General features: G+C 46.7%; 2 protein-coding genes across 2 annotated transcripts; both read right to left on the minus strand.

Moving 5' to 3' along the window:
• Positions 1 to 726: 726 nt before the first annotated feature.
• On the minus strand, positions 727 to 5,604 carry LOC149996622 (beta-defensin 109-like). Its single transcript, XM_090258254.1, has 2 exons — positions 5,550 to 5,604; positions 727 to 932 (listed from the first exon to the last, which is right to left on the minus strand). Exons 1-2 carry the CDS (start codon positions 5,602 to 5,604, stop codon positions 727 to 729), a joined length of 261 nt encoding a protein of 86 aa, XP_090114380.1.
• A 6,406-nt stretch (positions 5,605 to 12,010) lies between these two features.
• Positions 12,011 to 13,468, minus strand: DEFB108B (defensin beta 108B). Its single transcript, XM_090258549.1, has 2 exons — positions 13,258 to 13,468; positions 12,011 to 12,303 (listed from the first exon to the last, which is right to left on the minus strand). Exons 1-2 carry the CDS (start codon positions 13,340 to 13,342, stop codon positions 12,140 to 12,142), a joined length of 249 nt encoding a protein of 82 aa, XP_090114675.1. The 5' UTR covers positions 13,343 to 13,468; the 3' UTR covers positions 12,011 to 12,139.

Consider the following 13,468-nt stretch of genomic DNA (forward strand, 5'->3'; position numbering starts at 1 on the left):
GAAGCATCCAAGTCACTACTTAAAAGCCGTATTGACAGCACACGCTTCCAAGAGGTCAGTACATTGTTAGAGCCGAACTTTCTGGTTTTATGAAGGATTTCTATCTCTCGGAGTGTAAGACATTGAGAAGCTCAATAGTCACAATGCTTCTTCATAGGAGTCACATAAGAGTCTCTTTGTTAGTGAGGTTTTCTGTTTTACAATATTTACATACATTTCTGTTCGTCTCAACCTCCCTTCCCCTCCCTTCTAACTTTTGTCTCTTTCCGGTTATTTGCTATACAGTCATCTTTGCATATTGTCCCAAATCGTTCCTCTTGTCCTCTTCCGATTCTCTCCCCTTTCCTGATTGACACCTCTTCTTCCCTTTCCTGATATTTGCTGCATTTTCTGTGTATTTTGCCTGTGCATTTTCTCTATGTCTATTAATTATGTTTTGTATCATTATACTTTCACCTTTGTAACTTTTTCATTAATCTTTTGGTCTTTCTGTGACAAATTTTTTTAAAATTTTCTGTTACATAAATGGGCATTCTCACTCCCAAAGGCATTGTTTGGGCATGAAAATGAGTCACAAAGCAGTAGCGTCTGGGTAGATTTTTAACTCAATATTTATTCTGGTTGACACAGAGTAATAAAAGTTGGTAATAAAGCTGGAGTAAACCAAGATATTCTAATGTGTTTAAATGCAAAGAATTTTCCTTTGGATGCTTTCATTTCCTCGTTTCATTTCACTTTGTGCTTAAGAGGCTCTTGATAATCTGAATACACCAGTGGCGTGGGGATGGGGATGAGGATCCACCAGACTCGGCAGCATTTCCACCTTCTGCGGCACGCCCCGATGGTATCTTCTGTCACCTTGCAGATGTCTCTTCTGCAAATGCCAGACAGGTTGAGACAATGGTTTTCGGAAGCACCCAGACCACACCTTACTGCAAGAAAAGAGAATCAGGGAGATCGTTAGTCCACGAGTGAGTCCAGTCTCAGGGTGAGAACAGAAGGGTTCTGGACTCAGCGTTTCCATGTGGAGAAGACAAGCTGAAAAAAGGCTGTCTCCGTGGCTCTGTCACGTGCACTGTCTTTTTTTTTTTTGCTTTTTATTGAGTTTTTGGGGTTGACACTGATTAACAAAATTACACAGGTTTCAGGTACAGAATTTCACAGCACATCATCTGCGCACTGTACTGTGTGCTCACGCCCCAAGTTGCCTCCTTCCATCCCCCACGTATCCCCTGTACCCTATTCTACCTCCTCCATCCGACCTCCCCCTGTAGATCACCATGCTGTCGTCCGTGTCCCCAGAGTCAAGAGTTTTTTCTCTCTTCTTCCTTTTTCTCAACCCTTTCGCCCCGCCCCCCATCAGCCCCCTGACAGCTGTCCCCTTGCTCCGTGAGTCTGTTCTGTTTTGCTTGTGAGCTCATTTCGTTCATTAGGTTCCACATATAAGTGAAGTCATATGGCATTTGCGTTTCTCCGATGGGCTTCTTTTACTAAGTATAGTGCTCTCCAGCTCCGTCCCTGCGGTCCCAAAGGGGAAGGTGTCCTCCTCTCTCACGGTCAAGTTTCTATTCCGTTGTGCAAACGTCCCACGGTTGTTTTATTCACTCGTCTGCTGATGGGAGCTGGGGCTGCCTCCAGATCTTGCGGTTGTAAATAATGCTGCAGTGAATGTAGGTGTGCATATATTCTTTCAGATTAGTCTTTTGGTTTCTTTGGATATATTCCCAGAAGTGGCATTGCTGGGTTGCAAGGAAAATCAATTTTTAATTTTTTGAGGTAACTCCTTAAGGTTTTCCACAGCGGCTGCCCCAGTCTGCGTTCCCACCAGCAGCGCACTAGGGTCCCCTTCTCTCCACGTCCTCGCCAGCACTTGGTGTTTGTTGATTTGCTGATAATAACCATTCTGACTGGTGTGAGGTGGTATCTTATTGTGATTTTAATTTGCATTTCTCTGATAATTAATAACATTGAGCATATTTTTATATATGTATTGGCCATCTGTATGTCCTCTTGGGAGAAGTGTCTATTCAGGTCCTTTGCTCATTTTTAATAGGATTATTTGTTATTCTGATGTTGAGTTTTATAAGTTCTTTATTAATTTTATTAACCTCTCATCATATATATCATTGGTGACTATCTTCTCCCATTCAGTGTGTTCTTTTTATTTTGTTGATGCTTTCTTTTACTGTGCAAAACTTTTTAGTTTGATGTAATGCTATTTGTTTATTTTTTTTCTTTTGTTTCCCCTCCCTGAGGAGATACATAAAAAACAATATTGCTATAATAAATGTCAGAGATTTTGCTACCTATGTTTTCTTCTAGGATTCTTATGATTTCAAGTCTAACATTGAAGTCTTTAGTCATTTTAGGTTTATTATTTTGTGTGGTGTAAGAAAGTGGTCTAGTTTCATTTTTTTACTTGTGTCTGTCCAATTTTCCCAGCACCATTTATTGAATAGACTATCTTTACCCCATTGCACGTCTCTGCCTCCTTTGTCACATGTTAATTGGCTGCAAGTGTGGGATTGTCTCTGAGGTCTCTATTCTGTTCCATTAACCTGTGTGTCTGTTTGAATGCCAGCACCGTGCTATCTGGATTACTGCGGCCTTGTCGTATAGTCTGATATCAGGTCCTGTGATCCCTCCAACTTTGGTTTTCTTTCTCAAGATTGCTGTAGCTATTTGGGGTTTTTGTGGTTCCATATGAATTTTTGGATTATTTGTTCTAGTCGTGTGGAATGTGTCTTTGATATCTTGATGGAAATTGCCTGCCAAAGTCTGGCAAAATCTGACCCTCTCTTTCCCTTTCATCCAACAGCCAGTGTTAACAACACCCCTCCTTTTCTTATCAGTTATCGGCATTTCTGATGGACGCTTCTAAAACAAACTTGGCACGTGGCAAAGTAAAGCAACAGGGGGATGGACACAATATATGTTGTAAATACACCTGTCCCTTTATTTACTCCTTTATTTATATATCTTCAACAGAGACTTACTAAATTTCTTCTATTCACTAGGCATTTTTCTTTGTACTAATAAAATAACAGTGAAAATGGCAGAAATATTTTGTATTTTTATAGGAATTATATTCAGTAAAGAAGTATGAAAACATAAAAATAGATGGATAATTTTAGAAAGTGGCAATTTCTTAGAACAAAGTAATATGATAATGGACCAGGAAAGATCTGGGTGATGGGGTTGATAAAATGGACAGGAGAGACTTTCTGAGGAGGGTGTAGCTTTAGAACTGACATCTGAATGATGAGAATGAAGAAGATATTCATTTTTCTGACTTAGTTTATTTTAAGACCAGAAAGACCTGTGTAGATGGAGCATATTGAAAAAAATCATAAAATTCATATGGTGCCACAGAAAAATAAATATATAACCCCTGGCGGCTGTGGCTCAGTGGATTGAGCGTCAGCCTGAGACCCAAGTGTCGCGGGTTCGATCCCCCGTCAGGGCACATGACTAGGTTGCACGTCAGGTCCTCAGTTGGGGGCATGTGTGAGAGGCAACCACACAGTGATGTTTCTCTCCCTCTCTTTCTCCTTTCCCCTCTCTCTAAAAAATATAAAATATAAAATAAAATAAATAAAACAAAAAAATTAATTATATATATGTATATATATATCTCCAAGGAAATATTGAGAAAGTAGAACAAAGCTAATGGGATCACATTTCCTGAAGTCAAACTATATACTCCAAAGCTATATTAACCAAAACAATATGCTATTGCTATAACAACAGACATAATAAACTGATAGAATTGAATTGAGAGCCCCAAAATTAATCTATGTGTGTATGGTCAATTAATATTTAACAAGATAGCCAAGAATACTCAACGAGGAAAGGACAGTCTCATCAATAAATGGTGTTGGGAACACTGGATATCCACATACAAAACATACAACACTATGAAACTAAGCCCTTATCTTACACCCCTCACAAAAATTAACTTGAAGTGGATTGAAAGTTTCAGCCTAAGACCTGAAGCCATAAACATCCTAGAAGAAAACACAGGAAAAAAAATTCCTTAACATTGGTCTTGGCAATGATCTTTGGACATGAAACAAAAAGCACAAGCCATAAAAGGGCAAAAAAAATAAAATTATAACAAAATGAAAAAAAAGAAGCCTACAGAATGGAAAAATATGTGCAAACCATATATCTGATAAGAAGTTGCTATCCAGATATATAAGGAACCCATATAACTCAATAGCAAAAAACAAAAACCCATTTAAAATATGGACAGAAGACTCGAACAGACATTTTCCCAAAGAAGACAGCACACAGGTGGCCCACAAACACATAGAAGGGTGTTCGGCATCAATAATCTTCATAGAAATGCAAATCAGAACCACAGTGAGCCATCAAGCAGAATGACTATTATCAAAAGGACAGGAGACAGCAGGTGCTGGGAGGGTGTGGAGGAAAGAGAACCCCGGTGCACTATTGGTGGGATATAAATTGGCACAGCCACTATGGAAAGCAACACAGAGATTCCTCAAAAGTTTAAAAATAGAACTACCTTATGACCCAGGAGAAGCAATCACTGCCTCAAACATATCTGTGTGTCCACTTTCACTGCAGCAAGAAAGACATACAAACAACCTACTTGTCCATCACCAAGGAGATGTTGAATCTGTTGATGAAGAAAATGTGGTATATTTAATGACGGAATATTCTCCCGCCACAAAAGAGAGAAATTCTATAAACAGCCTTTCACTGAGTTTGGAGCAGCTGGTCCTGGGACAGGAGCCCCGAGAGACACCTTCTAGGGTGCACATGTGGAGGTTTACTGAGCATGCATGGTGCGCAAGGGCCAAGCGAGGCTTCGCGGAATGCTGGCCTGGCTCCCTGCGGTGGGGGAAAGCTACATGGGGAAAAACTCAGAAGTCCGTTTGTGGACATGTTCATTGTAAAATCAGTCATGCAAAGAGAGATGTAAGCAACACCATTGGAGATTCATAACAAGTCTGGAGTCCAAAGGAGAGGTCCGGGAGGGAAAATTTAAAGGATGGGAGCAGTCCCGAAGACCGGGTGGAGAGAGAGAGAAGAGGACCGGGACTGGAGCCTTGGCTCTGTCCAGTATAAAATGATGGGGAAAAGGCAGCAATGACAGCTGAGGACACACCTCCAGTGAGGCAGGTGGAAATCAAGGACATGCCATCCTGGAAGCCAGTTGAAGAAAGTACATTGAGAGGAAGAACGACCACCTGTGTTAAATGCTGATAACGGGCCTACAAAGGCCACCTTGAAAATGAGCATTGGGCCTAGCAATGTGGAGATTTTTTGGTGACGTTGACCAAAGCAGGCTCAGTAGCAGAGGAAGGGAGCAGGAGGATGCCTCGTGGGGATGCATTTAAGGAAGAATGGGAGGGGCGGGGTTGCCGACAGAAAGTATGGACAGCTGTTTCACCCTGTTAGAGTCCTCGTAAAGCTGCTGATATTAGGTTTACGAATCCATAAGACCGATGCCAGGGCCTTGTCTGACCTGCCAGACAGCCTTCTAAACCACAGACCCCAGTAATCGGCCGCTCCCTTACCTGGGATTAAGAGAGTCAGAAGGAGGAGAGTGGAGAGAAGCACATGGCGCCTCATGGTTGAGCAGCCAGCGAAGAGGCATCAGGATGGTCAGAGCCCCCAGTCTCTGAGGACAGCAGGCCTCCGGCTTTTTATGCTGCTCCCTGGGCCTGTGGTTTGTTCTTGGTTAGTAGAGCCTGACAAAGAGAGAATAGCTCAGTCTCCCACAGGAAATCTGCAGGCACAAAGTACACGCTGTGCTGGTACCTCAGCAGCGAGAAAGTGAAGTCGGTGGCACTGTTTCCTAGCGGTCAGGGTGTCGTCCGGTCAGCGCGTGCCTGTGTGACCACTGCATACTTCACGGCTCATCGCGGGGCAGGCGGTGTCGTAGAGCCAGGTCGCATCATCCAACCCAAGTGAGATAATGGGAAATGCAAGGATAAACAGATGTGTACAGTGACGTATGCAGGGAAAGGACACAACAGCCCCAAAGAGAGAGTCGTTCCTCCTACCAAGAGGCAGCCATGGGGGAGGGGTAATGAGGAGGTCAGGAGAGCCTTCATGACAAGGTGACACAGAAGGTGCTGCCGAAGAGGCTGGTAATTAAGTCATCCTTAGACCAACACTGCGATTTAGAAAGCTTGCACCGACCTCTATTCTGACTTTGTAGATCTTTTTTAAAAAATAGATTTTTATTATTTTTATAAATGTTTATCATTTAATTATAACCCGGCATTGCAGAAAATGTAGAAAACACAGAAAAGGAGAGAAATTAAATTCGTGGAATTCCGCTGCTGAAATTTCGTCATAGCTACCCATTTTGCAGAACTTCTTCCAGTCCAGCTCGCTGCTCATCGCCTTGCCCTAAATTGCATCCTCGGGATAAGTATCTTCGCTGTTGAGTGCCAGAACTAAGCTCTCCACCATCACCCCCTTCTTCCTGCATCTGGTAATTAGGTCAAGTTTCCATCATGCGTTCTGGCTGGTGTTGGTTTGATTTTCAATGTTAATTTTAAATTAATTACCTTCCCTGATTCTGTCTCTATATTGGGTACCAATTGCTGTATAGTGAATTACCCCAAAGCATAATGTTTTGTTGTGCTTTGTTGGCTTAAAACCTCTTTTATTATCTCTGAGTTCCTGGAGGCCAGGCGTCCCGATGCACGCGTGTCATACCGGACAGGATTCTGTCACCTCCCAGGTGTGGGACATGCTCAGCTGTTAACCATGGAGCTTCTGCAGAGAATGTCTCACACACAGCAGCTGGCTCTGTCGGGGCCAATGAGAAATCTCAGTCTTCGGAAACCCAGCCCCAGGTCAGGGGTAGCTCATCGCTGTGGCCATGTTCTGTCCATCAGGATCAAGCCACTGGGTCTGCGAGGGGATGGCACAGGGCAAGGGGGTCAGGAGGTGCGGAGTCTCGGGCTCCACATCTGAGGTCGCCACTCTGTGGGTCACAGATTTCTGGTGGTATTTTTCCCTTGTTAAAAAATAACATTTTCAAACACCGATAAATTCTTCTCATTTTAACTTTTACTTTCTTGTTTATTTCTGTTCCCTTCCTTTGACTAATTTGGGGGACTAGAATTTCCAGAACCACTTTAAATAATGGTAGCTATTAGAAAACCCTTATTTTAGAACTAGTTTCTTTTATTTCACCGTTATGCATCACGCTGATGGACGTTTTAAGGCATATTCTTAGCACGGCAAATTTATTCATATGCATAAAGAAAATGTATCGTACATTTCAGTCTTTCACTGTTAAAACAATGTCTTTTGGATTCCAGTCTCTTTCAGGTTAATGCTCAGTCTTTTGGGGTTCCTTGCTCTGCCCCGGTTTTCCCTAAAATAATTTCGTGTTTGTGGGTGTGTGTGGAGGGTGATGATGTGTTGTCAGCACAGGAGAGGGAACTGTGGAGATTATGTTTAAGTAGATACACCACAGAACACAGTGTCAGGCTTACTCGTTTAGGGGGATAACATTTTATATTCTACATTTCCTCACCTAATAATCCTGCCTATTAGACGGGAGTAATGTTAGCTCATCTGATCAGTAACACAATATGAGGAGTATTTTCTTTATCATTTCCTTTCGGGTTATTAAGAATGTTTTTGTGCTATTTTATGCTTATTTTAATTATCTATCTTTTGTCATTAAATGCCACTTACGTTGCTTTATGACCCAATATACCTGCCTGTGCCATTTCCACGCAGAACTCGTGAGGTCTTGGGAGAGCTGATGCACAGCCCGCTGTTTCTATTCCACACAAAACGGAAGTCCAGTCGTCGGCCACACTGACAGCGTTGAGGGTAGCGCGTGTCTTCCGGGGTTGGCCACGCGCGTTCTTGTTCTCGTCTCCCGAGGGAGGCTCCGCGGCCTTCGTACCCTCGATCTGAGTGGTGCACTGCGGTCCGCGCTGCCCCCTGTCCGCCCGCCCAGGGGCGCGGGCTGCGGGATGGTGACATCGTCACCCGCAGGGCAGGAGAGCAGAGGGGACTGCGGCGGGGACTTGTTCCGCAGGCGCTGGGGGCCCCGAGGCGGGGCGCGGGCCGCCCGGAGAGCACTGCGGGCCGCAGCATCCAGCCCCGGCGCCCGTCCCGCGGGGTGAGCTCACCCCAGCGCCTCCGCGCAGCAGTCTGGGCAGGAAACGCAACCTGCACGTTCCCGGCCCGCGCGCCCCCGGAGCAGGTGCAGGAGAGGGAAACTGGAGCCCGGTGACAATGGGGAAAAGCGACGCCTCGGTTTTACTTCGTCTCAGTTACAGTCCCGACGCTGTTTGACATGCAAATGGGGTGCGTGTGTAGCCAGCTCCTTGGTGACTCCTTCGACGGGTGGGAAGGAGCCTGGGGGAGCTGTTCCATGAATCCGTGTGGGACTGGGACAGGATTAAGTCAGGTTCTTTTGGGCAATCGGACCTGAAGCTGATCGGGCTAGAAGTGCGTTAGGCCCTGCAAAAGGGGGAGAAGCAAAAACAAGAGCGAAAGGTAGAGACGCTAACCGTTGTGCTGGGGTGTCCAGGAGTGACTTCCGGGTGCTGCCTGTCAGGGAGTTAAAGGTGCGGCACCTGCAGGGCAGACAAGGGGGTGGGCGCCTCCCTCCCATGCAGAGGTGGGACAGGCTTCCTAGGAGGGATGCTCTGGGGGCCGGACAGTTGTCCCCCTTCTGCTGCTTCTCACGTGCCAAAGCCTGGAGCAGAGGTTTCCAGCCCCAGCACGTTTGGCAGGTAATGCTCTCCTGAAGGTCGTGCCTGCTCATTGTAGGACATTTAGCAGCATCCTGCGCCTCTATCCACTGGCACAGTTCTGGTGGTCACAACCAAAAGTGCCTCCAGACATTGGCAGTCGGGTGCTGGGGACAAAAGCATCCCCAGTGGAGAGCTCTGGTTGACAGCATCGAAGCCTCATGCAAGGTTTCTCTCTGCTTCCCTCCTAGTTATTTCTCTAGGGCTTGGGTTTCACTCTATGGTCCCGTTGCAGCTACTCTGATGGACCTGGGAAAAGTTGGGGTTATGTGCAGGGACCCGGAGCGGAGTCGGACGGGGCACTGTCCCACCGCTCAGCACCAGTGCCTGCTGTTTTACACTCTGGCCTGAGAGAGAGGACCGTGTGGGTTTTTCTGCATGGCCGGCCCTCCGCCGGGCCTCCGAGGTACAGGACGGCTATGGGGGCAGGAGCTAAGGCTGCTCTGGAAGGCCACGTTCTGGGTGGAGAAATAGAGCAAATTCCTTTTCTTCCTTAATTTTTAAAATTTGTCAATTACAGTCGACCCACAATATTATATTAGTTTCAGATGCATGGCATAGTGTTTAGACATTTCTATAACTTACAAAGTGACTCCCCCAGTTGAGCACCCACCTGGCACCAACCACGGTTATTGCAGTATTACTGACTTCTGTTCCCTGTGCTGCACTTTGCATTCCTGTGACAATTTTATAGCTGCCAGTTTATGCTTCTTAATCCCCTCTTCTTCCCCACCCAGCTCCTGTACCTCCTCCCTCCTGGCAGCCACTAGTCTGTCCCCTGTTTCTACGAGTTGATTTCTGTTCCATGAGTTCATTTATTTGGTTTTGGAGACTCCACATATCAGTTAAATCACAGGTATGTGTCCTTCTCTTCTGGAATTATCTCACTTAGCATAATGCCCTCTAAGATAACATGGTTAGCAAACTCTTATAAATGAATTCTACCCTGACCTTGAAGGTTGAGGAAGGGAAGCCACGAGCTATTGCAAGTCAGCAAAAGAAGAGCAGCAGAAGCAGGAGACATGCGCAGAGGTGATGTGTGCTTTAAGTCAGATTTACAGAGCAAGACCTTGCATGCGGGAAATCTTATTCATTAAAGTTTAGTGCACATTTCTGTGAGTTTGAAAAATGCATGTAGTTGTATAATCCACACCACAATTAATGCCTAGAACAGGTCTTACTTCCAAAACTCCTCTCATGTCCTTGTGTGTACGCATCTCGTCCCCAGCCCCTGAGAGTCGCTTGTCTTTCTGTCCCTATAGCTGGTGTTTTCTTCTTTTGTATCTATTTCTTCTTAAGTGAGTTCTGGTAGTTTGTTTCTTTCAAGGAATTTTCCCATTTTCAGCAAAGTTGTTGAATTCAAGGACATAAAGTTATGCCTAATAATGTTGGTTACCCATCTAATACCTGTAGGATATGTAAGGAACCCGTCGATAACAAAAATATTTAAAAGATGGAAAAAAGAACTGAGTAAACATTTTTTTTATTATTGTAAGGTTGAACTAAATATTTTTATTATTATTTTAAGGTTGAAGAGGGAAAGGAACCCTGTACAGTGTTGGTGGGACTCTAACATGGTGCAGCCACTATGGAAAACAGTATGGATGTTCCTCAAAAATTTAAAATTGGAACTACCATATGATACAGCAAATCCACTTCTAGATGCACACACCGAAGGAAGTAAAGTCAGTACCTCAAAGACATAACTGCACACCCATGTTCATTGAAGCATTATTTCTAACAGTTAAGACATTGAAATAATCTGTGTGTTCACTGAGGGTTACATGAATAAAACTATATATATATATATATATATATATATATATATATATATATATATATATAATTTAGCCATAAGAAAAGGAAATCCTGCCAGTTGTGACAACATGGATAAGCCTGGAGGACATGATACCAAGTGACATAAGTCGGACCCAGAAAGGCAAATACCGTGTGACCTCACGTGGAACCTAAAACAGTGGACTCACAGTCGCAGAGCGAACAAAGCAATCGTTACGAGGGTGGGGGGTGAGAACTGGGGAGAGGTTGGTCCAAGGGCACAAACTTTCAGTTAGAAGGTGACCAACTTCTAGACACAAAACAAACAGTCCTTGCCTCTACACTCTTCCAGTGGCCGAGGGAGACCCCTGCGACTTTCCACCCGCCGACGAAGCACTAGTGAGGACGGTCTCTTCACACAGAGCAACCGAAACCGTCTCTGAGTTGCACAAAAGGGTGATGTGTGGGGGAAACACGCAGTGACTGTCAGAGGCAAAACACTGTCACCCCCCCCCCGTGCCAGAGGCGGCCGTACTCTCGTCCCGGGGACCCGTGCCTACCCCACCCACACGGCGAAGGGCAGTTGAGGCTGTAGGAGGCGTTAACATTGCTAGTCACGTCACCTTAAAAGAGGGAGGTTAGTGGCTTATCCAGAGGGGCACAGAGTCCTCGCAGGGCTCCGAAAGGGAAGAGGGGGGACACGAGTGGTAGGGCGTGATGAGGAGTGTCGCCCATCGCTGGCATTAGACGGACGGGGCCTGGTTGCTGGTGGCGAATGGCAGTGACATGCCCCCCCCATTAATGTCATGGCCATGGAGGAAGGGGACAGTCTCCAGAAAGAAACGCTGCCCTGCCCGCTGAGCCTGGGTGGCAGCTCACTGAGATGCAGGTCACGCTTCTGCCCTGCCGACCTCTCTCAGCTGACGTATTCACATTCTGCCTCAAGCCACCAAGCCCACAGGGATTGCTTAGGGAAGCTCAGGAAGCTGATGCCGTGGCCTCCCGGGTGGGAGGAAAAGCGAGTGGCTGTGCCCAGTGAAGGGTGGGGGCCTGAGGAATTCCACGAGGCTCAGCCAGAGGCACAGGGACAGGCCCAGAGTGCTGCCTTTGCAAAGGCCAGGAAGGACGGGTCCTCTCCCCAGGTAGGACTCTGCCTGTGATGCAGACTCTGGGTCAAGTCTAATTGACATGGGAGGTCTGAGTGCAGGTGTCTGATGGGCTGCCCGCTGTCGGGGACAGAGCTCCCACAAGTTGCACGGAACAAGGCAGGGCATTTCCACAGGGTGGCAGCCGTCTCCCCAATGAGGGGCAGAGGGGGCCGGGGCCAGGCACAGACAGTGGGGATGACGGAACTGTCCCCACACAGCCCAGAGCTCCGCCAGGACTTCGGTCACACCAGACAGAGAGACAGCAACCGAACAGCGAGGCGTGAAAACACAACGCGTGGATCTGTGAAGTAGGCTTTGTGTTCGCTGGGTCTGCTTTATTATTTATTGAGGACTCAGCCAGACTCCCCAGGAAAGAAATGAGAGCAGGAGGGAGAGAGCGGAGAGCAAGAGAAAAAGGAAATCCAAACAAAATGCTTCCAAACGGCCTCAGTCTTCACTGGGCGTGGTAAGGTCGATCCGCGGCTGGTGCCCCACGGGCAGGCAGCAGGGCCGGCCGTTCAGGCACCGCCCGGCGTGGATTTCCGTTTCAAGGCAGAAGTACTGGCAGGAGCCGTTGGGACGCTCACAGATCTCCTTGAATTTGCCCCTGGCTGCACAGAGAAGAGGGTTGGTGTGACTGCTGAGTAGTGGCCCTGAGTTTCTAGGGAATGACATGGAGAGGCAGTGTCCACAAATAATCTGCTGTGGATTGTCGTTTTTGTTGTCAATTGACTCCTTAAAGCCAGCACTCAAAACAGTCTGCTTTCATACAAACATTTGGATTTGGGGCATTCTTGGAAAGTCTGGCAATACTGAAGCAGCAAGAGGCCGGACTAGGGTGGCCCGGCCCCGTTAGAGGGCCTGCGGCCGCCCACACACTGGCCTATCCCAGACGGGACAGATCCGTTTCCATTTGCAGTCAGTCCTGCTCTGCTGATTGGCCTGGAGTCGAGGAAACTTTTGAAAGAAACCTCAGCCTCTCTCTGTCCCTCTCCCTCTCTCTCCATGTCTTTCCAACGTGGGACTGAAATGTAGTCGTACATGGAAATTGGGAGAGGCTGTCTTCCTGGGGGAAGGGAACACTTTCGCTGCAGGCTGGAGATTTCTTAGACGCATAGTAAACCTCTTAAAGAGACCCCTCACTAATCCTTTCTGCCTGGGCCCCTGTGGCTTCACTGTAGCTTTTATGCTGGTGTCTTAGGGTAACAGCCTCTGCAAACCTTTTGCTGAAAGTAGAGTTTTGCAGATCAAGATTTAGCAGAACAATGCACCACAGTTTTTGTGATCTGGATCTAGAAACGGCTAGTAAACTTGCTTAATTAAATTTATTTTTAGAGACGGAGCAGATGGGGTTCCCAGCACTTGAAACACGCCCAATTTCATCTCATCTAACTGGGAGTGGCTATGGAGACCTGATGAGACATGGGAGCCAATGCATCTTCCAGACTTGGCAGGGGACCCCTCCTCAGGGCACAGGTGATGGGGCCTCAGCTCTGAGTACGGGAACCCCGTAAGGTCCAGGCACTCTGCTCTTACCAAGGCTTCCGCAAAGTTTATCTCGTTACCTGGTGGAACTTGGCTCATGAAGCAGAGGATGGAAAAGAGGGCAGCAGCCCTCATGGAGGATGAGAGGGGAGAGCTTGGCTTCATTTCCCAGAGGCAGAGAAGACTTCCGTCTGCAGCTCTGTCAGGCCAGCAGGATGTCCTTGGGTGGCAAGTGTCCTCTGCACCTCATTAGGGGCGTTCATGGACAGAGGAGTTCTATGGGTACACAGT

The sequence above is a fragment of the Furipterus horrens genome, unplaced genomic scaffold (genome assembly GCF_987537825.1).
Source record: "Furipterus horrens unplaced genomic scaffold, mFurHor1.1.pri manual_scaffold_12, whole genome shotgun sequence".
In the NCBI taxonomy this organism is placed as follows: Eukaryota; Metazoa; Chordata; class Mammalia; order Chiroptera; family Furipteridae; genus Furipterus; species Furipterus horrens.